Genomic DNA, 24,582 nt, shown 5'->3' with positions numbered 1-24,582 from the left:
ATGGTCCATTGTAAATAATAGGAAAGATGGAGCACCCGATGTCCAAGAGAATGCACTTTTGATGGTAGATTAAGAGGCATTTACTGAGAATAACGACAAGTACATCAAACCAATGCGCTTTGGGAGAAAAGACTCTGCCCCTGGAAAGACAGCAGTCATTCTGTCAGTTTCTCCTCACAAACCTGGAAAGTATATAATTGGCATGGGAATATTTCTCATTTAATAGTGTGCAGCAACAGTCCTGAAGAAGGGAGAATCTTTTCTCCTGAAACACGTTGGTTTGATGTTTTTGTCATTATTCTCAATAACGGTCTCTTATTTTACCATCAAAAGTGCATTCTCTTTCCTATTATTCCAAGTGCACGTGTGGAAATGACCTTATGGCCATACCAGAAAGGCAGCAACCAAACCCTAAGAGGGTTTACGGCCAGTATCCACCATTGGGCACAACCGACTGGAGGGACATCTCCCTACCCACCCACACAACCACCCACCTACGACCAGTGACTGATCCAGTCAGTCCAGCGCAGTCTTCAGCACAAAAATGGTCCATTGTGGGAATGCGTGGAGGTTCTGTGCCCATTTAAGCTTCAAAGCAGAAGTCCCAGTATGCCCATGCAGGCTCCGTCTATAATGCTTGAATATTTTTCTGTACAGTAAATATGTAATTAAAGGTACCCAAAGATACCATCACAGAGAGGCATTAGGAGGCAATCAATAATATGCCCTTGACCTCTATATAGCAGTTCTTATATTGAATACCCTCCCATTAAATTTACAGTGACCCCCTCCCCCTGGTCAGTGTATGGTGCCATGTCATACAACCTAAATCTGATTGGTTAGACATAATGGGAGTTGATCCACAGTTATGAATATTCACGTTTATGCCATATCTTCGTTATGAATTTTAAGGTATTATTAAAGTCTTTTCTTATGCAAGTTCCATATGATATGTTGCTGTCACAGATAATCCTAAATGTTGTTTCATTGTGTTCCATTACAGAGCGAAATCAAAAAACGGAGGACGATCTTTAAGAGAGAGATTGGAAAAGATTGGTTTGAATTTACCAGCTGGAAGACGCAAAGCTGCCAATGTCACTTTATTGACCTCCCTGGTGGAAGGTAAGGACACATCTAATAGAAGCCTCCCTGCCAGGATTTAAAGTACTATGAATATTGCACGTGTTTTTTCAATTGCATTCATAAAGTGTTTAGAACCTCCTACTTTTTTAATTTTGTTATTTTGCAGCCTGACACTAAAGTTGTTTCAGTTATTTTTTTCCTCATTAATCTACACTCCCCATAATGGCAAAGGGAAAACAGAATTTTAGAAATGTTTGCAAATTTATGAAAAAGGAAAAACTGAAATCTCACATTGGCATAAGTGTTCAGGCCCTTTGCTACAACACTTGAAATTTAGCTCAGGTGCCTCCCATTTCTCTTGATCATTGCTGAGATGTTTCTACACCTTGATTGGAGTCCAACTGTGATAAATTTAAATTGATTGGACATGATTTGGAAAGATACACACTTCTCTATAAAAGACCTCACAGCTGTCAACGATCTGGGGATGGCTACATTAAATGTTTTGCTGCACCGAAGGTTCCCAAGAGCACAGTGGCCTCCATAATTCTCAAGTGGAAGAAGTTTGGCACAACCAGGACTCTTCCAAGAGCTATTCATCCGACCAAACTGAGCAAGGGCATTAGTAAGGGAGGTGACCAAGAACCTGATGGTCACTGTGACTGAGCTCCAGAGATCCTGTGTGGAGATGGGACAAATTTCCAGAAGGACAATGATCACTGCAGCTCTCCACCGATCTGGGCTTTACAGCAGAATGGCTAGATGGAAGCCTCTCCTCAGTGCAAAACACCTGAAAGACCGCTTGGAGTTTGAAAAATAGCTTAGAGTGAGGAATTAATGGAGTAAGAAATAATAATGTCTGTCAAGTTTTTTTTTTTTTGTCTATATCCAGTTGGGTAATTTTTTTGTCCCTTCCTGTTTCTGAGACATGACAGGATGTGAGAAGAAATGTCTTCAGAATAAGGGAAATCGTCTTGTCACTGGTAAACGTTTCTCTATTGGAAGTTTTCTCCGCTAGGTAACAACACCAGAGATTGTTGATCCTGGAAACGTGAATGCCTTCTGTGAATTTATTCTTCCCCCATTGGAGAAAATTGGATATTGTATATGGATGTTTTTTTATTTATACAATTCATTTTTCTATTGGTTGAACCAGATGGACCTTTTTAACCTACAGTATGTATGTAATTATGTAACTATTTTTGTGCCAGTGACAACTGTAAGATTTTGGATTCTCCTTTACTTTTAGTTTGACAATGGTCAAGAGGAAAAATAGAGCAGGTGACTGCCCCAGTGGGACAACAGTCAGCAACCACAATGAAAATAAGAACATTTGGCTTTTAAAGACCAAATAAACTCAACAGTGATATTTTAGATTGTTGGAATATTGAATCACTTCTTACATTTCTTGGGGAATCTTGTGGGGAGAATCTTTCAACAGAATTCCCAACCCTCTGACCACAGTAAGGTCATGTAATGGAGTCACTCTCCCACAATATGTTTTTCACAATAAATAATTGGGGAGTTCAACTGTGAGAGTGTGACACACACGTTATGGCCTTGTTAGAGTTCATGGACAAACTGTTCTAGTGAATCCTTCCAACATTTTGTGGGTAATTCGACCCACATAAAGCATAAATGGTTGCTACAGTCAAAATCAAAATTAAATCTTGGGATGCATATAAGGGTCAGAGCCTACCAACTCAGTATTTCAATTTTTCATCCAGTTATAGCTGTATAGCTCCACTCCACTTTGGTACCTTCTCTTGGTATTTAAAGGTTCTTGGAATGAACCTGCTTGGGGGCCTTCAGACAGCTTGCTGCTTCTCACATACAAGAACGTTTTGTAAAACAAAAGATTGTAATGTATGGAACCAGCGGCGTGGTAATATAGTTACGTGGTTAAGCAGGCCAATAGTTATGCGAATTTCTTTCTTTCCATCACGAGTGCAAGGAAAGAAAATTGCTTGATTTCCCCATCAACACAATCAATGTTGATGGGGGAATCCCTCCCGCAGCTCTATTGTGTTCTGCCAGCAGGGAACATTCTCCTCCACAATGATTACTGCTAGCGACTATAGCTGTTGGCAGTAAATGCATGTAAAAAATCTTACAGGCTGGTTGAACCCAAGTCAGTTGATGAATTGACTTGGAAACAACCAGCCTGCCCATAGATGGATTGAATTTTGGCCGGTTCAGCAGGGAGATCAGCAGAGATTCGATCCTTCTATGGCTAGCTTTAGTCAGGTTGAAAAAAGTCCATCTAGTTCAACAAATAGGAAAAAAACTAATAGAAAACCTCCTTATACACAATGCTATACCCGCAGTTGATACAGATGAAGGTAAAAAACTCAATGGAGCATAATCCAATTCACTCCAACAGGGGAAAAATATTCCTTCATGATCCCCCCAGAACACCTGGGAAGGGCGGGGGTTGATCTGAGAACACCTGATTGTGATTCAGGAGAGTAGTTCACAAACATACCCACTGCAGGCTCCTCATTGTCTCTTCCATAAAGACTAGGGTAATGAAAAGTATCTTTTTAGGGATGGCCAGAGTTAGCAATCCCATTGTCACCAAAATTTTGCTAAAGATCTAAATTTTGCTCAATAATTTGCTGTGAAATTTGCCTGCATAGCAGAGGATAGAACTCTGAGAGAAATATTGCAACAACCCCCAATACTGGCCTTCAGACAACCCCCCAACCTCAGAAATAAACTAATTAGTAGGAAACTTCCTTCTGATCAAGATGTCACAAATAATGGAAGCAAACCCTGCAATAGAAAACGCTACAAACTGTGCAACCAAATCAATCCATCAAAAAGTGTCAGACACTCAAAAGGGATCTTCAATATTTCCGGATCATACAGCTGCACCTCTAGTAATGTTGTGTACCTTATCCAGTGCAGAAAATGTAGCAAAGGATCTTATGTTGGCGAAACAAGACAGACGTTGCAAACAAGGATGAATCTGCACAGACATACCATCAAGGAACATAAAGAAGATGACTTTTGCACACCTGTGGGACACCATTTCGCACAACCAGAACACACAATAGGAGACCTCAATGTTTTAGTTCTTAAAGGAAATTTCAAATCCATTCAGGAAAGAAAAACATTTGAACTAAGAATGATAATTCTATTTGACACGAGATAACGGCCTTAATTTGGACATGGGATTCCTCACTCATTATCCAACATTTCATTCATTCATTCATTCGTTCATTTCATTCCTTCTAACATTCTCCTGAAGCTTTGTGAATTGTATAGTACTGCTTGGACTTTGAAGAAGGGGACATACACCGAAAGCTTGTCCTCAAAATTGTATGTTAGTGCAAATAAAAAAAGTATCACGGACAGTACTCAATTGTTTCTCCTGCAAATACAAATTCTACTCTTTTTTTTTTTATTTAGGAGGAGGAAGGGTATATTTAGGGTAGTTCAGTTTATTTGATTTTGTTTTCTTTCGTATGTTCTTCTCTTTTTTTGTTGTGTACACTATTGCTTTATGTGTACTGTTGCCTAAAGTGGTTATAAAGGCTCAATGGTTCTTTTTGTACCTTCATGCATTCTATGCATGAATGTAAAAAAACCTTCTGTGTGCAGCAGCTCCCCAGCCCTCCTAATACTTACCTGAGCCCCATTGCGATCCAGCGATGTGCTTGAGAGCCTCATCTCTTTGGGGACTCTCCTTCCTAATTGGCTGAGACAGCAGCCGGAGCCATTGGCAATCACAGCCAGTGAGCCAAGGAGGAGAGAGAAGGGGCGGGGCCAAGCCACTGCTCTGTGTGTGAATGGGCACGCGGAACAGTGGGTTTGGAGTGAGCCTGCTCGGGTGCCTCCATAGCAAGCTGCTTGCTCTGGGGACACTCAGCAGGAGGAAGGGGCCAGGAGCTCCGGCAGGGGACCTGAAAATAGGAGGACCGGGGCTGCTCTGTGCAAAACCATTGCACACAGCAGGTAAGAATGACATGTTTGTTATTTTTTTTTAAATGCTTTTCATATCACTTTAGGAATATTGTTGAATGTTTTGTGAACAAAAAATACTTAAAGAATAAGGCTAACGAAAGGCTCTTATTTGGCACAAGAACAGGTCCAGGAGGAATAAAAAAAGATTGCGTAACCCTCTGGAGCCATTTCCCACCTGGAAGAAAAATATATTCGAAATATATTTTTAAAATATTCTTCCCAAATATATTGACATATATTTGAAATACTACAATTTTGTCCATATTCAATGTATTTATATATATATATATATATATTGCATGTTGAAATGCGTTTTTTATATATTACAAAATAGATGAAGAATTTATATTTTTATATATAAAAATATATATTTTTTATATATTCTTCAGATTTTTTTCAACATATAAAAAAGTCACATATTTTTTACATATATTTGTAAATTCATTCCAAAAATGTAGATTAAATGTGTTTTTAAAGACATACAGTATATTTGAAAATGTATTTTTAAAAATATTTTTCATATATTTTGTATTAAAAAAATGCATTTCAAGATAGAGTATATATTTACTATTGAAATATATTTTGAAATATATTGAATATGGCCAAAATTGTAGTATTTCAAATATATGTCAATATATTTTCGAAGAATATTTTTAAAATATGTTTTTCTTCCATGTGGGTTACATCCCACTGCACTTTCAGAAACCACCAAAATCCACCGTAATTGTGCTTTCTACACCAGCTTCAATGCATTTTGTCAAAATAGAGAAATTCCACTAAAAACACAGTACTATGGGCCATATAAACCTCCCTACTTCACTCATTTCTGACAGCCCCAATCAGATCCTAAATTACCTTGGATGTTTTAATGTGATTGGTGATGCAGAAAGGCAGAAAGTGAGGAAATTACATAGCAGAGATCCCAGGAAGTACATTTCTAATAATGACCCTGTTAAATGGACTGTGAAAATCGCTCCACACTTTATGGCAGAGAAAGCAGATTAAATCTGAACTCTGGGCAGACAGCCAAATTCATACAGTAGAAGAAACTCATACATGGGAGCTGTTGTACCTGCCAAGGGATTTGTGTCTCTGTTCATTCTTTCTTGAGGTTTATACAGCTCTGCCACACAGCCCTATCTGGCAGCCGATGGGATCTGATCTTTTTTCTGCTACAGTTTCACTTTCACTTATGGGTCTCATCTTCATCCTCATTCAGTGACTAGATAGTAAAAGTGAAGACACAGCAGAATAAGGAGCTTACTACCCTGTCATTCTGCTCTCTCCACTTGATTCTTGCTCTGAAACACAACTGAAGAGTTACTTGTGCTGTTTCTCCTTTCCCCCTTTCTGAGCTTTGCTGTATAGGGGATTGCAAGGGGCTGATGCCAAATTAAATTCCGGCTCTTATACTGCCTGTTTTTCAAAGCTGAGAGATCCTGTGTAAATTCTGCACTTTCAAAGGATGTAGGGAAAGACAGCTTTAGATAAACAGGTACAACTTTTGTAGGGGGATTTGTTTAATCTCTGTGTATCACTTGAGGCCAGTCATTTCATTGGGTATATCTAAAGGTTTACAACCACTTTAACTTCCCTGGCGGTATTCCCGAGTGTAGCTCGGGGTAAAGTTTCAGTACCACAAGCGGTAACCCCGAGCTACACTCGGGAATACCTTGCAGCGCTGCTCCGGGATCTCTTCTTCACTTACCTTGTCCTTTGCTCCCACGATGTCCCCCCTGCAGTGTCCCCGGCAATGTCCTCCTGCCGATGCTGGCATCTGTCTTCTGGGTTCCGTTCCCTGCAACGTCAGGACGTACGGCGGACGGAACGGCGGGAAATTTGAAAATGACAAAAAGTGACATTCACTAAATTCACTAAAATCGCATAGTAAAACATTACTGTATCAAACCATTTCACATACATTTTGTCCCGAGTGCTTTGTCCTGTGCCCTGCCTGCATTTGTACTGTTCTTTCTGCCTGGAAACTGAGAAATGTCCATGGCGTCCAAAAAGCGTCCCTTTAGGTCAAAAGCGGTTTTAGACCAGCTAGAGAACAGCGATAGTAAATTAGAACCACTTGCAGAATTGAGTGATAATGATTTGTGGGGAAATTTGTCATCAGACACTGAAAACGATTCTGCGACTGAGCTCAGTGATGTGCGAACTTGGCGCTATATTTCAAATTTCAGTGTTTTTGGTTTGATTATATTATTGAATTAAATTTATTATTATTTTTTATGATTATTTATTAAATTATAATTTATGATTTGGTGTTTAAAATTTTAACATACCCGGGATGTTTACTAGACTCTTGTTCGGACAGATTTCAGTGAGTTATTCCTAAAAATTACAGGCCTACAATAAAAAAAAAATACATATTTCCATGCAAAAAAATGTACCGATTTGAGCACAGAAATATGGACATAATCAGACCGCTAGGGAGGTTAAACCCTTGCGGTGCCAAGGTTAGATTTTGTATAATTCCTGGAGTTCAGCTTTAACATGAAAGAAATATACACTGGGGGATCTATAATGGGCCATTCTGGACCCATCTTTTTGACTGCCATGCTGACTGTTGCATGTAAATTAATTCTTCTTTGATCTCCTGAGGAAGCTTTAGTGAAACGCGTCTCTATAGATCATTGAATGTGTTGACTATAGAAGATTTGTCTGAAAAAATGTAAGTAAAAAGCACAGCAGATGTAAAACTAAGGAGGGCAGTTGTACTGAAAAGTACTGATTCAGCATGTTCCTTATTCACTCAAATAATAAAATATTTTTTTACTGAATATCTTTAAATCATGCCGAAAGTATAAATAAAAAAAAAATCATGTTTAAACAAAATTTTAATGGAAATATATTTTTTTGCAAAATCCCATTTTGAAATAGTTATTTCAAATAATCGTGTAAATTTTTTTTTGCATTTTGGATAGAGTAGAGAGGGTGAGGAAAGGGGAAATCACTCTAGTGGGGTCATAGAGAGAGAAGTTCTAACTCTTCCCTACTCTATCCCAAAATGAAAAAAAAAAAAATGAATCTTTGAGTTCACAGCTTTATCTGATATGCTCCACTTGCGGCCACACACAACGTACGCACGAGGATTACTTTCTTCCTCTAGATTGATATCAGCCACACAGCCACTCTAAACTACATGTAACCAGACACTCCCTACAGGAATAATTACAGCCGGGCTAAATAGGAAATATAGATGTCATTAGAATACAGGGACAATTTATACTAATCATGATCCACTTACAGTATGTTCAATGATAATCCGGCAGCCTGACATGTGCTAATGCGAGGTAAATGCCTGTAATTACCAGTCATCTATCTGTCTCTTGTGACTGGCAAGGACTATTATAATTATTGGTTCATACATTCATATTTAGCAAAGACATAGAACATATAATATAAACATTAACTGGCCCAGACTGGTGGAAGAGATGATAATCTCTGGGCGGTGTGTATAAATCACGTCACGCTGACAGAGTTTACATAGGGTAACCATTACCCATCTAAACTGAAAAGCAAGGAGAGATGATTTACTAAAAGAGCAAGGTGTCCAATTTAAAAGGGGAATGTTCGCTGTGTTTAAAAATTACAGTAAAGCAATCTTCATTTTGAAAACCCTATCATGTGCTGGGGTTTATAAACAACAGGATTTAACACTGCATGTGATTGGATGACTGAAATCAGCTTTTACTAACAGGGATGCTTGAAACTGCGAGCTTCAGTTTTTTTGAAAGTTTAGCTAAAAGCGGGAGATTTTGTCAAAATTTTACTAATTTGGCAAAACTTAATTGAGAAACTGAAATTTGTTTTTTTTTGTTTTTGTATTTTTTAGGAGTGCAATGGTGTTTTTTGGGCTATGAGGGTTACAGAAGCTGTTTTGGGCCTGTCCCTGTGCCATAAAAGGCCCCTCAAAAGCCTTATTATTTTATATTAAAAAAAAAAATCTAATTGAAAAATTTTAAGAGATTGTACTCAAATTAAAATAAAATATAATTTAAAAAGATTTGGAACCCATGGGTGGAGCATTTCCTCCCACCCAACTTTGACGAGTCCCTTCTCAACCCATAATCTATGTTTTCTGCTTTATGGGAACCATCCTTTGTTGATACTGCGGTTATTTGGCTATTTTCAGTATCCCCTTCCTTGGAGCCGTACACCCTATCCCTCCCTTCCTCTCCCCCCTCCTCCTTCCCTTCATGTTAGGCTCTATTTGATATTTGTTGTTCACTCTTGTTAGTGCTACCTGACTAGAATAAATGGGAACCTTTCCTGTTCATTTACTGTACACCTCCAATATCCCATTTGCTTACTTATAACTTATGTTGTACTTTAAAACAATAAAATATTTGAACAAGAAAAATAAAATATAATATATATAAAACAATACAATGAACACCTAAATTAAACAAAACAGACTACTCTGAAAGCATCACCGAAAAACACACCTTCCTAATAAAGAAATAAAGAGCATTTGAAAAAAAAATAATTTAACCAAATTTTTACATAAGCAGTTCAGTGACTGAAACTGAATTTCAAATTTGTTGATTTCTAAATTTCTGGTACCAAAGAAAACTTTATTGGAACATCAATGCACAGACATATTGAAGAGCCAATCAAGATAATGTAGATAAGGAAAATGTTCAATAAAGGAAATAGTACAGTGAACCCACGCAGGGGTCATATGAGCAACATAATTGTACAAATCATATATAACGGAAAAGTACATATAACAAGGGTTTATATAAACCATTAAGAAAATATAGACAAAAATTGCAAAAGATCGTACAACCTGAAGTATATAGTCATTAAGCCTATGTAGTGGAAACAGCAGTGTACCAGATCTGTACACATAACGTCCAATTTCTCAGTTTTTACCAAACTACTCTACTCATCTATATTTACTAAGCTAAGTGGATGGTTACTGCTTTGTTAGTAAATCAACCTCAATCTATCCTGCAGTGATGCATGATAATGAAAATACTTTGACTCTGCATTAATGTTTTTAATTTTTTAAATCACGCTAAAGTTGGTGAGTATAATGATTTAATGTTACATGTTTTAATCTTTCTATGATAAAATTATATTATATTATATTTTTTATATATATATTAATTTTGTATTTGTACCTTAAAAGTCTCAAAATATTCTACATAACATTGATGAGTAATGAGAAGTTTGTTTCCTTGAGTTTTAATGTGGTTACATGTTGCACAAAAGCTGTTATAAAGTAGGAAACCTCTGTGTTGTTCTGTGCCCATTGAGTTCAGGTGTTTCCAGTGAATGATACTGTTAATACTGCGGCATACAAAGATATTATAGGCAATTGTGAGTTTCCAACCTTGTGGAAACGGTTTGGGGAAGACTCTGCTCTGTTCCAGCATGACTTTGTATCTGTGCACAAAGCCAGTTCAATAAAGACATGGTTTGATGAGTTTGGAGTAGAGAAACTCCAGTGGTTTGCTCAGAGCCTGGCCTCAACCCTTCTGAACACCTTCAAGATGAATTGGATGGCCACTTGCGAGGCAGGTCTTCTCACCCAACATCAGTACCTGACCTCACAAGTGCTCTTTTGGCTGAATAGGAACACATTTTTACAGACTCACTCCAAAGTCTCCTGAAAAGCCTTTCCAGAAGAGTGGAAGTTATTATAGACCCATGGGACAGACTAACATCATTTAATGCCCAATGGTTTCTAGTGGGACTTCCAACAAGCTTATAGGCGATGTGATGGTCAGAATTCCACATACTTGTAGCCATTTACTGTATGCAAGTCTGGTGATCTTATTTCACAAGCAGTTTCTCCTTTTCCAGGTCACTGAAAGTTTTAAGGTCATAGATAGCCACTAACATTTTTGAGTAGTGGTCAATGACCTTAAGTGGCTGTGACATCTGATCCAGGGCCAACTTAACAGCATCATGGGCCCCTGGGAAAAGTAATGCACCGAGGAACCTACCAGCCTGCCTCAATTTACGCACCTACTCTCAAGAATAAAAGTATACATAGTTGATAGAGTTAAACATATATTTATTAGTACTTTCAATCAGCCATCCCAGGACAGCTTAGTAAAAAGCATGACTGTCCCAGCAAATCTGGGACAGTTAGCAAGTATAATATAATGTATGATTATCCTGGGGCCCCCATGCACCTGGGGCCCTAGGGCAGTGCCCAGGGGTGCCCATGCATTAAGAAAACCCTGGTCTGATCTTGTTATTAGGATACTGATTGGAACCTGCCAGACCTTTGGGTTTAGAGTGGTATAAGATGATTGGCCTATGGAGATAGGAATTATAAATATGGCCCTATCTACTGAAGAAAACTCTTGGCTATTGGACATTGCAGTCCCCCCGGGTTGCCTTTAGTTTTCCTCAACAATGAAACACTAATCCTGATCATTAGAATACACAAGGACCCTGCCCAAAAATATTGAAATACATCCAATTCCCCCAGGTTACCTACAAAAAATTATTCTGCGAGAATCCCCTCCGAGCCTGACTTCTCATCATCCCTAGCTACCTCCCAGCTTTCTTGTGTGCCGGAGTCACATTCTTGCAAGTTTGAAGAAGAGTTTGACGCTCCAGGCCAGAAACCTGATAGCACAGCTAACAGAGAATGTGCCAGTTAGAATTATATTAAGCCTAATTATTGTTTTTTTTTCTCTGCTTTGCCTTTTAAAAAGAACATGTGTTTGTTTCTTCTTGTCCTTCAACTTTCACCTTGTGACTTCCAGAGATGTCAGGATTATACTATACCTATATGTTGCACTACTGTCTCTACAGCTACCACTGATTACAATAGTTTTAACGGAAGCAGCCATCACACCAATCTATTGGTTATTACTGTTTATTTTTAGTTATTTTGGTCTCTAGCTATGAGTGGGGACAAGTGCAATTTATTTGGTTTTGGATTGAATAGGGTAGGGTTAAAACCTAATTAAGGTTTTTTTTCCATCGATGTCCCATTTAAGAGATTTTCTTCCACTTTTGTCCAGTAGACACAACAGTAAGTGAGAGGATTCTTTTTAAAAAACAAAGTCAATATCTTAATGTCACCAGGATAGTGTCATCAATGGTAGACTTTCCCTCTATTACTGTTCTCTTTTAACAACTCAAACATTTGGATATTCCTTCACCAGAACAAATAGGTTAAATCTAGTAGGGATACAGAGAGCAATCAAAACCTGGCAAAGGTTCTATTCCTAATATATTGTATTCAAAATTTAAAACTACACATTTAACACATGATCGCCAAAGACTGGCCAAATACTCATCCACTAAACTTCATTTTTATTTGACCACATTCAACAACCATGTTTTGTGATTGTAATAATGAAATTATTGTTACCGTTATTTTTCAGGATTTATATAGCGCCAACAGTTTGTGCAGCTCTTTACAATATAGGGAGACAGTACAGTTACAAAACAATAACATACAAGAGGGTTAATAGGGCCCTGCTCATAGGAGATTACAATCTAATAAGAAGGGGCAAGTGGTACAGAAGCTAATAACTGTGAAGGATGAGCTGATGGAAGAATTAAAAGTTCAATTATTAGACTTCCCTGAACAGATGAGTTTTCAAGGATTGCCTAAAGGCAGCCAGAGTAGGACATAGCTGGAAAGATTGAGGTAGAGAGTTCCAAGGGATGGGAGAGGCTGCAAAGAAGTCTTGGAGACAAACATGGGAGGAGACAAGAGAGCTAGAGAGCAAGAGCTCTTAAAAGAAGCAGAGAGGATGGTTTGGGAATATTTGGAGATAAGATTGGTGATGTAGCTTGGGGCAGAATTGTGATTGGCTTTGCATGTTGATAATATTTTTTATTTAATTTGCTGGGCATTCGGAAGCTAGTGGATGGATTGGCAGAGAGGGGTTGCAGACACTGAGCGGTTGGTAAGGTGGATGGGTCTGGCAGCAGAATTCATGAGAGACTGAAGGGGAATAGCCTGTGTAGAGGTATGCCTAAGAGAACGGCATTACAATAATCAGTAGAATGTTGGTTTCATTAGTTAAAAAGGGGTGAATTGTAGAGATGGTATGGAGGTGAAGTCTACAAAATAATGAAACCTGAATTTAAGACAGGATGCTTTATTTGTATAATTCTAATAGGCTATTATAGTAGAGAATTCATATGCTAGGAGGAGAAAAATGAAAAGTGTTCTTATTTTTTAATGCTGTCTGTTTTTATCCTCTTGCCATTGTGGCCCATTTGGTGTCTTGTGAGCCGTGTTTGCGCACACCCAAAATGAAAGTCCTGACCATAAATGTACTTTCTGTGCAGGTGAAGCTGTCCATCTTGCCCGGGATTTTGGTTACATCTGTGAAACAGAATTTCCAGCCAAGGCAGTGTCAGAATACTTGAACAGACAGCACACAGACCCAACTGATCTGCACTCCAGAAAGAACATGCTGCTGGCAACAAAGTGAGTAACTGACTCTGCAAACTCAGATCATTGATCTTGCATGTATGTTTGCCAATGGGTTACTGCTATTCTCAAAAGAGAAAAAAGGAAGAGAGTAAGATTTATGTAAAGACATAATTTCCATGTTATAAAGTCTAGCTTGCCTACATGAGCTGAACTTTTTTGTTGTGCACGATGCTAATCTCGTACTGTAATCCCCCTCCCCAAGTTTTCTGTACGCACGTTCCTAACCCCAGAAACCACTAAACAGCTCATCCACTCCCTCATCATATCACGACTCGACTACTGCAACTCCCTCCTCACTGGCCTGCCTCGCCGCTGGCTATCCCCGCTTCAGTCGATCCTGAATACGGCTGCCAGACTCATTCACCTTTCCAACCGCTCCGTTTCTGCCACCCCCCTCTGCCAATCCCTCCACTGGCTTCCGATTGCGCAACGGATCAAATTTAAAATCCTAACACTGACGTACAAAGCTGTCCACCATACTGCCCCGAACTACATCACCGACCTAATATCCAAGTACCACCCAGCACGCACACTCCGCTCCTCACAAGACCTCCTTCTCTCTAGTTCCCTGGTCTCATCCTCCCATGCCCGCCTCCAGGACTTCTCCAGGGTGTCACCCATCCTCTGGAACTCCCTTCCCCAACCCATCAGATTATCACCTACTCTCCTCTCCTTTAGGTGCACCCTGAAAACCCATCTCTTCAGGGAAGCCTACCCCACCCCCTGCTAACTTGACCGACCTCCTCCACTCTTCCTACCACTCCATCCCCCACAGCTATCTCCTCCTGTACCACTATCCCGTCCCTTCTAGATTGTAAGCTCGAAAGAGCAGGGCCCTCGATCCCCTCATGTTTTGCATTGTATTGGTATTGTCACATGTTCTGTCCCCCTTTGTAATGTACAGCGCTGAGTGAACTATTGGCGCTTTATAAATACTGTATAATAATAATAATAATACCAAGAAGCAATGCAAATTACAAATAAAAATTGGATCTATGGGAAAGGCTGAAAGTTGGATGCTTTTCAAAGTAAGGGCCATGTCACATAAGTCGCTGGTAGCAACTCAGCAGAAACCGGATCATAAAAGGGACCTACCTGCTTTACAGGTGTGTCTTCCTCACAGGATGATTGCTGTCATGGTGTGCCACTTTACCAATTCAGTGGTATGGGAGCAGATGAGTGCAAGATCCAGTTGCTGGATAGTTGCCACCAATCAACAAGATAGCTACTGTAGTATGGCCCTCAAGCATACTTGAGTTAAACTAGCATATATTGAGTATACCATACATCTCACAAATGGTTTGGTACAATATCACAAATCCCTAAATTGCTGCTGTGTTTTTGTCCTGATGCCACCTCCATTGACTAGCACTCTAGGTGGTTGGCTGACTCTTCTGTGCCTAGAAAGGGCCTGGCACATGATTGATTTTTTCTAGCATTACCACCATTTATCATCTTAAATAAATCATAACCCTACTCTGCCCATCTCACCACATAATTCCTTTTTTATAGACTGTATTGTCAAATGGAGGCTTCAACATGTAGGCAGTACAGATAGGCTAAGACCTAGAGAGGTAGGACCACTAGATGAAGTACCTACTGGCAGAGAAGGTACATAAGCACCCAGTGCCATAACAATCATATTTTCAAAGAAGCTGTAGTACCACTAGCCAGAGTGGAAACAGAATGCAGTGCCTCTAAAGCTGGCTTACTAATATCTCAAGTTTTTAATAATTGGTACTCTATCTACTATAGTATTTATCAATTTATCTGCAGCTATGGCTGTGGAGGGTTATTGATTATGGTCAAGTTCTGGATCCTGGAAGTTGTGCATCCCCTGCTTGTGACTATTCACCACCACAAAATCAGTTGTTGGCCAAAAGATATTTAAAGAATTATAACCGGCAACTCACTGGCAATTACTCCTGTGTAGGAAGTAGGTGTATAAATACAGATATATGTATCAGGAGATTGGAAAGAAATGTCATTTACTTCACTACTGTTTCTTTCTCCCAATTTGGAGACATACAGGGGGAGATTTACTAAAACTGGAGCACACATAATGTGTTGCAGCTGTGCATGGTAACCAATCAGCTTCTAGGTTTTCATTTCAAAATTTATTTGAGCAAACTGAAGTTAGAAGCTGATTGGTTACTATGCAAAGCTGCACCAGATTTTGTGTGCACCAGTAGTACATTTCTCCCACAGTATGCATCTTGGTCATAATGTGTTGGAAAGTTTATCATCCATCTGTTAGGTGCAGTAACCCATAGCAATCAATGATCTTTCATTTAGTTGTTATTTGTTTCTGCTTCTTGCACATAGTTGTTGCATTGTGTGTTTCAAGCCCAACTTAGCTTTCATCTTAAATGAGATAAATACATTTGAGGTGGATTAATAGGTGTGTAAAGCCATATAGTTGAGACGTTGAGAGTGCACAGCTCATTTTCTTTAAAAAGCAGCCACAATGTGAGTAGAAAGGTCTTTCCCTTGCCAGCATGCTGTAGAAAAGGGCACTTGCTCTCTGTGTGAAAGCAGTGATCTGTCTGCAGAGGTCCAGCAAGCCGCATGCTGAGTCAGAGCTAAAGCTCTCCAACCACCAGGAAGCTTTTCTGATAGCAGAGATAATGGCCTGAGTGAACAATGGGTGTGCTGGACAGTCTAGCACACCCCTTGTTCACTCAGGCCATTATCTCTGTAATCGGAAAAGCTTCCTGGTGGTTGGAGAGCTTTAGCTCTGACTCAGCATGCGGCGTGCTGGACCTCTGCAGACAGATCACTGCTTCCACACAGAGAGCAAGGGTTTTCTCTGTAGGACATTGGCAGGGGAAAGGCTTTTCTACTAAGGTTTTCACTGCTTTCTAATGAAAACAAACTGTAGGACTTTGAATAGCTTTTTAATGCACCTGGAATGTATTTAGCTGATTTAAACTAAAACTTAATTTGGGATTTAATGTTAAGGATCTCTTGCTGGATCACAAGATGTAATGTTATAGAGTAGGTCACTAGGGCCATGCAGCTTGACTACACGGGAATATGATAAGCAGGATGTGCAAAATACAATATCTTTTTTGCCACCAAAACTTTCTAGATTTAAAAAAAGTTTATATTTATAAACAGGGTTGAATATTCTGGGCTCCAGGCCCAGTAATGTCAAGCTGTGTCATCCCAGTGGAAAACAATTTCTTTTCTCAACATTTTCCCTATTAAAGTTCCTTGGTTTGGGGGATGATAAAATGAGCATTCTTTGAGATTACACATGTCATGCAGTATATATGGCAAATGTAATTTGTTTCCATGATAAAAACACTTTTCTTTTTTGGTGAAAGAAGTTCATGGTTGATATGATTTTGGAGGAGATACAGCATGGAAGGTCAGAGCAGTATGAGTTCAGACTATAGAAAATAGTGAATCAGAATGGAGTGGTTCTAAAGTATATACAGAAAGAAATATCATGCTGGTGTGTTTTAGGACATGTAAAAATGGGAAGATTAGATTAAGATGAGCACTAACCGAGGATAGGTGAGATTAAAACTGCTCGTAATGTGATGGGATTTTCTTTGCAATGTGCTCAGAGAAGTGATGTGTCCAGCTTTCAGTATTCCATTCATTCTTCACATTTCCTAAAAATTATATCAGACCGATCTCATATCAGCACCATGCAAGATCCTTGTGTATGTATGTATCATTGTGTGTGCACTCTGCAGTAAATGAGTGTCTCTGTGGGAGCTGAATGTACAGCAGATGTGTATGTGGGATCATGGGGGGTCTACAAGACAGGTTGTCTTCTCTGGAAGGCTGGCAGTCTAAAAGGAAGTCTGTGGGAGCATGGCAGTTTTGGGCATCATGGCAGTCTCTGGGGACATAGCAGTCTCTTTGAGCATAGCATGCTACAAGCCAGTCTTTGAGAGGTTGTTAGACTGCAAGGTAATCTCTGGGTTCATGGCAATCTACAAGGTAGTCTCTGGGAAAATCACATTCTGGAAAGAAATCTCCAGGTGCATTATGGTCTACAAGGCTCTTGAAGCATGACAACCTACAAGGACATCTCTGGGAACATGGCAATCTACAAGGCAGTTTCTGGAAGCATTAAAAGTCTACAACGCAATTTTGGGAGTATTGTAGTGTACAAAGCGGTCTCTGGAAGCATTTCACTCTACAAGGTCAACAAGGAAATCTATTGAAAGTCTACAAAGCAGTCTTTTGAAGCACACCTGTCTAACAATGAAGCATCTGGGAACAAGGCAGTCTGAAAGGCAATATTTTAGACATGATGGCCTATAAGAAAGTATCTGAAAACATGGCTGTCTGAATGGCATTCTTTGAGAGCATGGCAGTCTAAAAGGAAGTCTCTGGAAGCTTGCTGTCTACAAAGCAGATTCTGGGAGCATGGCAGTTTAGAAGGAAGTCTCTGGGAAAACAACATTCTGAAAAGAAATCTCCAACAAACCTCTGGAAGCATGACAATCCACAAGGATGCCTATGGAAACATGGCAGTCTACAAGTCAGTCTCTGGGAACATTAACAATAATTGAAATCATTTTTGGAGCATGCAAGCTACAAAGCATTCTCTGGCAATTTACAAGGCAGTCTAGGGAAACAAAGCAGCCTGCAAGACAATCTTTGGAAAGTCTACAAAGCAGTCTTTTGAAGCAAATAAGTTTACCAGTAAAGTATCTTGGAATAAGGCAGTCTACAAGGCTGTCCCTGTAAGCTTGGCTGTCTAGAAGACAGACTCTGGGAGCATGGCAGTCACTGAAAACATGGCAGTCTACAAGACAGTCTCTGGGAACATGGTAATCTACAAGACAGAGCAGTTTAACAATGTAGTCTTTGGGAGTCTTGGGCTCTTTGTCATTTACAATGCAGTCTTTAGAATGAGGTGGTCTACAAGATAATCTCTTGGAACATGGCAATCTTAACAAGTCTAACAAGACAGCCTATGGAAACTTAGTAATAATAATAACAACAATAATAATAATAATAATACAGTTTATGGTTTATAGCTGTGTAAAGTGTGAGTTGTCCAGTCTGTAAAAATAGATTTTTCTGGGTGGAGACAAGCCTCATGTTGAGAACAAATCTAACCACATTATTTGCATATAACCAAGCAATCGGCATAATACAAGATTACACACACTGCCATTATCACAGGCACATTTCCTGTAGTTACATAGCAAGTCCCCAACCCCTGATTTTAGGAGGTATATGTTATCATTTCATGATGTGTAACATTGTAACGTAACCAATATAAGTTCAGTTTGCTCTAATCACATCAATATGGCATTATTTTCAATGGGTTTCTGTTGCGAACTGCACTTCCCACAGGCACTGCATTCTGCATTGCTTTGTTGAAAGCTTCCTATTGTGACTTTACTGCCCAGTGATTTACTGATGTGGGACAAGCATGCAGCCAGTAAAATCTGCAAAAGCTCTTGTAATTTATGATTGTTCCAGACAAGTGACCTATTAGGTGGCATAGCTAATATCAGGGTAGCAAGTCTCTTTTTTTCTCTCAGTTTGTTGAACTCGATGCACTTGTGTCTTTATTCAACCAGATTAACTATGTAGTATGTAATTCTTGGGTCTTCAGTTTGAAAAAATAATTCATCAATGGTCAGTCCCATATCTTTATAAAAAGCTTGAAATAGCTGTTTCCTGTAATACGATTGCTGTTATGCTCATTCACTGTCCCGAGACATGTCTTCTTCCTTCCCTGCCTTCCAGCATTGTAGCCTCCAGCAAAGTCTTCAAAATTTGCTACTTCCAGGAGTTTTGAACACATGTGTCCTCTGTAATATGCTGTGGCTCCTTCCTCCGACCCTCTACATCATTGCTGCATTCCATAGTGACATAGGCGCAGGAGGATGGAGCATCAGTGCATATTGGGAGACAGAGGTCTCCAACCATAGATGTGCACATCCTATTGCATTGAGGTGTGCACCCCAAAACTCAGACACACATGCATGTGTGTGTGTGTGTACATATTATCTCTCTCTCTCTATATATATATATATGTATATATACATACACATATATATACACATACACAGTTTTATGGCAGAGTCGGTCAGTGGGAGATTTTTCCCATCTCCCCGCTGCCGCTGGCACACCACACAGGATAATGCACACAGGGTAATTAGGGTGTGCCGAGGCATACCCCCTGCGCATGCCTATGCCTCCGACACTCCTGGAAGTGTTAAATGCTGAAGACTTTATTGAAGGCTGCAGCACTACAACAGAGGAATGTGGAAAACACAGACTGCTAGAGAGGTAAGTGATATCTTTTGTATTACAGAGAAAAGCTATTTCAATCTTTTTAAAGGACCAATAGGGCCACTTTAAGTAAAGGATACAGGCATACATTGAAAACCACAAAAAGGCATTGAATTATGCTGGTAATTTCTTCTGATGATATCCACAAGGCACAAGCAAAAAAAAAAAATAAAATTTACTCCATTTCTAACACATGTTTTGCTTAATGTGATTTGAATTTCATTGTCTCATTTTTTTGAGGTCAGGAGATAGGAGCGGCTCAGACCTTTAATAAGTTGCAGATCTCTTACTGCTGACTTTGAAGATGGATAATGCTTGACTTTTTGCCATTTGCTTTCCAAATTCAAAGTTTCCTTTCAGATTTCTACGGGGTGATTGACAGGTCAGGAAGGGCTACAATTATCCTATTACACCCTTAACCCCATTGAATAATTAGATATATTATCAATTAGCATGGAATTGGGGAATGGCGATGTTAAGAAAAATGTAATGGTTTCTGTAAATGCCGTGTTTTTATATATAAATGTGATTGTGATGAACCTAATGCCAGTAATATTATCAATTATTTTAAATTAAATTAAAATTATTATTACATTTTATACATTTGATACATTATTATTACAATTAAAAAAAATGTCTCTGTATAGTTTGTAAAAGGATACATACATGGGACATCCAACACTTTTTTTTAAGGGTTTGGATAGATTAGGTAACTCTTAGAACATGTGTCACAGGAGAGAATTATTATCTATGTTTGTCCTGGTGATCTTTGTCAATGGGACAGAAAGTAATGAAAATTCAAAAATTTTACAGTTGGCACCAGAGCAGAATATGGTTAAACCTGTGCCAGTAATAACTGTGTAAAAGGGACTCACCCTTCACATTTGGAGGTAGCTCCCCTCAATTTCCATTGTGTTTTTAGGACAGGAAGTGAAAAGAGACTTCTCCAGTAGGACACAGCAAAAAAAAAGTTTGATGTTTCCTATGTAAATATTTTGTCCACAGATATACTTTCATTAAAGCTAGGAAAACAGTTTTCCTCTCCAGCTGCCCTTCAGTGCTGCTGACATAAACCTAGGCATTTGGTCATGTGATCTCTGCTAAGGGAACAGACCAGAGTTCTAGTTGGCTGATCCTCCCCTGCAGAAGAGAAGGGGAGGATCATAGAAATGAATCTTAGAAAGATCTTAGAAACTAATCTTAGAAGGTATTATTTTACTGAAAGGGTAGTTGTGCTTGGGATACTTTCAGCAGAGTTAGTGAGCCAGTCAATACGCTTCAAACATGCTTGGGATAAACATAGATCTATACTCAGAAAAAAAAGTTAACAACCCCCCCCCCCCAAAAAAAAATACAAAACATGTACAAAACCCCCCCCCAAAAAAAAACAGGCAGACTTGATGAACCACTCGGCAGAGGATGACCCCCTTAGGTTCCACAGTGAGTATTACAAGCATGCTTTACTGCATATGCAGACTGATTTTATTGTTGAGGGTTTAATTACACTTTTAGTTAGTTTTTACCTAAAGTTTTAGTTCAGGTCCACTTTGAAAAAAAATGTTATTTATTTGAAGGAACCACAGCTTTTTTTGACTTACAATTTTAGATTGGCTACCAGTATCTCACCCTGTTGTGTTTTCTTTCCCCTCCAGGCAACTTTGTAAAGAGTTCACAGACCTTCTGGCTCAAGACAGAACGCCCATAGGCAACAGCCGACCTAGCCCAATCCTAGAACCAGGAATCCAGAGCTGCTTAACTCACTTTAGCCTCATCACCCATGGCTTTGGCTCCCCGGCTATCTGTGCGGCCCTTACGGCCCTGCAAAACTACCTTACTGAGGCCCTGAAGGGAATGGACAAAATGTTCTTGAATAACAACAGCACCAACAGGCACACATCTGGGGAGGGACCGGGTAGTAAAAACAGTGACAAGGAAGAAAAGCACCGGAAATGAAAGCTGGACCTACTATAACATCTTTCATTTTAGCTTTAACGGAAAAAAAAAAGAGAAAAGAAAAATATTGAACTGGCTTTGGAGAATTACAAATATATATCAGACTGCGCCCATGACGCAACCCACGGACATCCAGCACGCAATCGGGTGCAAAAAATCTCTGTCAACGACTTCCTTTGTATCCTCTTCATTTTTAAGAATACTTTATAGTAACCCAATTCTGGAACAATAACGGAACAGTCTATCGGAAATATATGGAAGAAAAAGAAGCTTTTTGTTAACTCCTTGAGGTGCACAGCTATGATTAGAAAATATAAGAACGTTATGGAGAAGACCAGGGGGCCTGCAGCAGTCGTGTGTGATGTATGGGCTCCTTGCTGCAGAAGGGAATGGCATGCAGCGATGTGGTGACCACTGATCACTATTCCAGGCATCTGGTCCTTGTGATATATGTGTACTTTCAGTTTTATTGCCACCCGTTTGTCCTCTTTCCTATATGAGTAACATTTCATAAATTTGCTCCCCCAGATAATTCATGTTATCACTGTAAATGGTGAGCTAGGAAAATTCTCAAACTATATATATGTATTTTCTGTTTTTTTAAACATTTTTTTTTGTAAGATTTGCTTTGTAAGATGCCATCAACAACTGCTCTGATCTCTAATCCAAGTTCAGAGCACACTTAAAATTATACTTATAAATGATACACGTGATAGCAAACAATAAAGAAAAAATAAAATGAAAAAAATGCACAGAAAGCACTGTTAGAATAATGTTGCCCCTGGTTTAAAATGATATAAACAAACACACAGATAAAAATAACAGTATAACATAACCTACACAATCTCATACTAAACATGAAAAAATAAATAAAATGCTATCACCCAATCAGGTTTCAGTTTCTTCTAGGCGCATCAAGGAAAGGTGAACTCTGGTTGGTTGTCAATGTTGATTGCACTTAGCTATTGCCCTTCCTTATAAGGTAATATAATTCCCATTATTTCACGCCAAGAGGCTCCATTTACACAATGCTAACACAAGGATAAGGAACCTTTTTTTTCATCTGCGTGATTGTAATTTTCAAATCTCAATGAACTCCGATTAAATTAACTGTCACTTTTAGGACCCTTATTCTTGTGTGTTAGCTTTGTGCATTGAACCTCCAGTATAGTGGTTTCATAGAATACCTTTATCTATATTAACATGTTGTGTTTCTGTAAAATAATCACTTTTAAATGCCCCTTTCTGCCTAACAAACTCACAGATCTCACCAGAGTACATTTGCACATGTTGATGATACAATCATAATTTCTAAATTAAGTGTTTTGCCAATTCAGTGACTTTCACCGCCATTAGTTAAATGTTCACCTGAACCTAATGCTTCATTTGAAATTTAGAAAACATTTATTTCTTGTATTTATATAGCGCATACTATACAGTGCTTTACAGAGTACATAGAATTGTTCATAACAGTCCCTGCCTAAGGTCCTTTAGCATAGTAGTGTCCATTTGATTATATACCTGTGACATTTGTTTTTGGTGAAAAATAGAGCACTTGCAGTAAACCCAGACAAACCAAGGGATGGTATACAAACTCCAACAAATGTTTTTGCCCGGATAGAAATTAATTCAAATTTCAACCTTTTAGCTGTCATATTGCACACCAATACCTGGTTGTTTTTGGTTTAAAAAAAATGTCTTGATTTTATAAACCTTTGAATTATGATTCCCTAACAATGTTTCTTTAAAGCTGTTTATGATTAAATATAATTCCAGTGAAAAAAAATAATTTTATTTCATTATAAAAATATGTTTTATCTGTGTTGGACCCTTGCAATGCCTTTTTTATAAACAACATACAGCACTGAAAATTATAGCCAATAATTTAAATTTCATTCCATAGCAGGGAGCTTTCTTTTTACTGTCCCGACTATAACATTTTTATGTACAATAATTTTTTTTTATTTGATTTTCTACTCTGTGATGTAAAACTTTTATCATTTGCATTATTGAAACCTGTTTTTATTCCAAAGGCTGTGCCATGTATACTGTGCCAACACCATAAAAATATAAGATCGAGAGAACATGCTCTTTATTTTAATTGATTTGATATATAACTCAAATGAAAAAAAGATGGTTTATTAGTTAAAATAAAAATTTAGGAAAACTGGATGCTGATGAATTTAAAAAAAAAAGGTGGAGAAAAATATGCACTTAAAATGTGCCAAATGTGCAAAAGGGTTACTCCAGTCTTTGAGAATATTTCTATTTAGTAATCCACCTCCATTTCACACGTCTCTGCCAACCTCATTTCACCTGTGGATGAAATCGGATATCTGAGTTGTTAAGAAACATTAGATTTGCAAGCAGGAGGGAAATATTGTTAAGTTTGTATATATTTATTTATGCTTAATTTAACAGGAGTTTGTATATATGGCGAGTAAGTACTTATTTATATGTGAGTCTGTTACTCTGTGGATGGGTGGTAACGCTTGAACTTAGGTAGTCTCTGAAATTTTTCTTTTTAATTTTCTTTACTTTTATTTTTTAAAATTTGGTTCCTTAAAAGAAAAAAAAGTATAGCAATGAATAGAAAAAATTGATTCTTGTCCAGTGCTGATCTGATTTACATTAATAAAACATTGTTGTGTTTTTGTTGTATTTCTTAGCTTCCTGTGTATCATTTAGTCATTTTTACTTTCTGAAAACTGTAGGACAATGAGTGCTGGTGGGAAGGAAAACTAAAGGTTTCATCCTTTCTAATTGGACAAATTAACAATCTCATGGTGCTATGTTAGTAGGGTCAGGGACAGGGTTTATGTCTGGTCTCCTGAACAAAACTCTGCCTGTCTGTCTCTAAAGCCCTG

The 24,582-nt window shown here is 38.6% G+C and overlaps 1 protein-coding gene across 8 annotated transcripts in view; it reads left to right on the top strand.

Annotated features, from left to right (window-relative positions):
• TFAP2B (transcription factor AP-2 beta) overlaps window positions 1-24,376 on the top strand; it is a 70,702-nt gene extending 46,326 nt beyond the window's left edge. For all 8 annotated transcript variants that reach the window (XM_089685998.1, XM_089685997.1, XM_089685996.1 and 5 more), the window contains 3 exons: window positions 1,004-1,122; window positions 13,339-13,480; window positions 21,415-24,376. In XM_089685998.1, coding sequence (XP_089542124.1) covers window positions 1,004-1,122; window positions 13,339-13,480; window positions 21,415-21,715 — 562 coding nt within the window. In that variant the 3' untranslated portion in view covers window positions 21,716-24,376. The remainder of the gene's footprint in view (window positions 1-1,003; window positions 1,123-13,338; window positions 13,481-21,414) is intronic.
• The last annotated feature ends 206 nt before the right edge of the window (window positions 24,377-24,582 follow it).

Source organism: Staurois parvus, unplaced genomic scaffold (genome assembly GCF_062004578.1).
Source record: "Staurois parvus isolate SC_StPar_1 unplaced genomic scaffold, SC_StPar_1.0 ptg000390l, whole genome shotgun sequence".
NCBI lineage: Eukaryota > Metazoa > Chordata > Amphibia > Anura > Ranidae > Staurois > Staurois parvus.
Note: the sequence above shows the minus strand (reverse complement) of the source record. Positions and strands in the feature narration are given on the sequence as shown.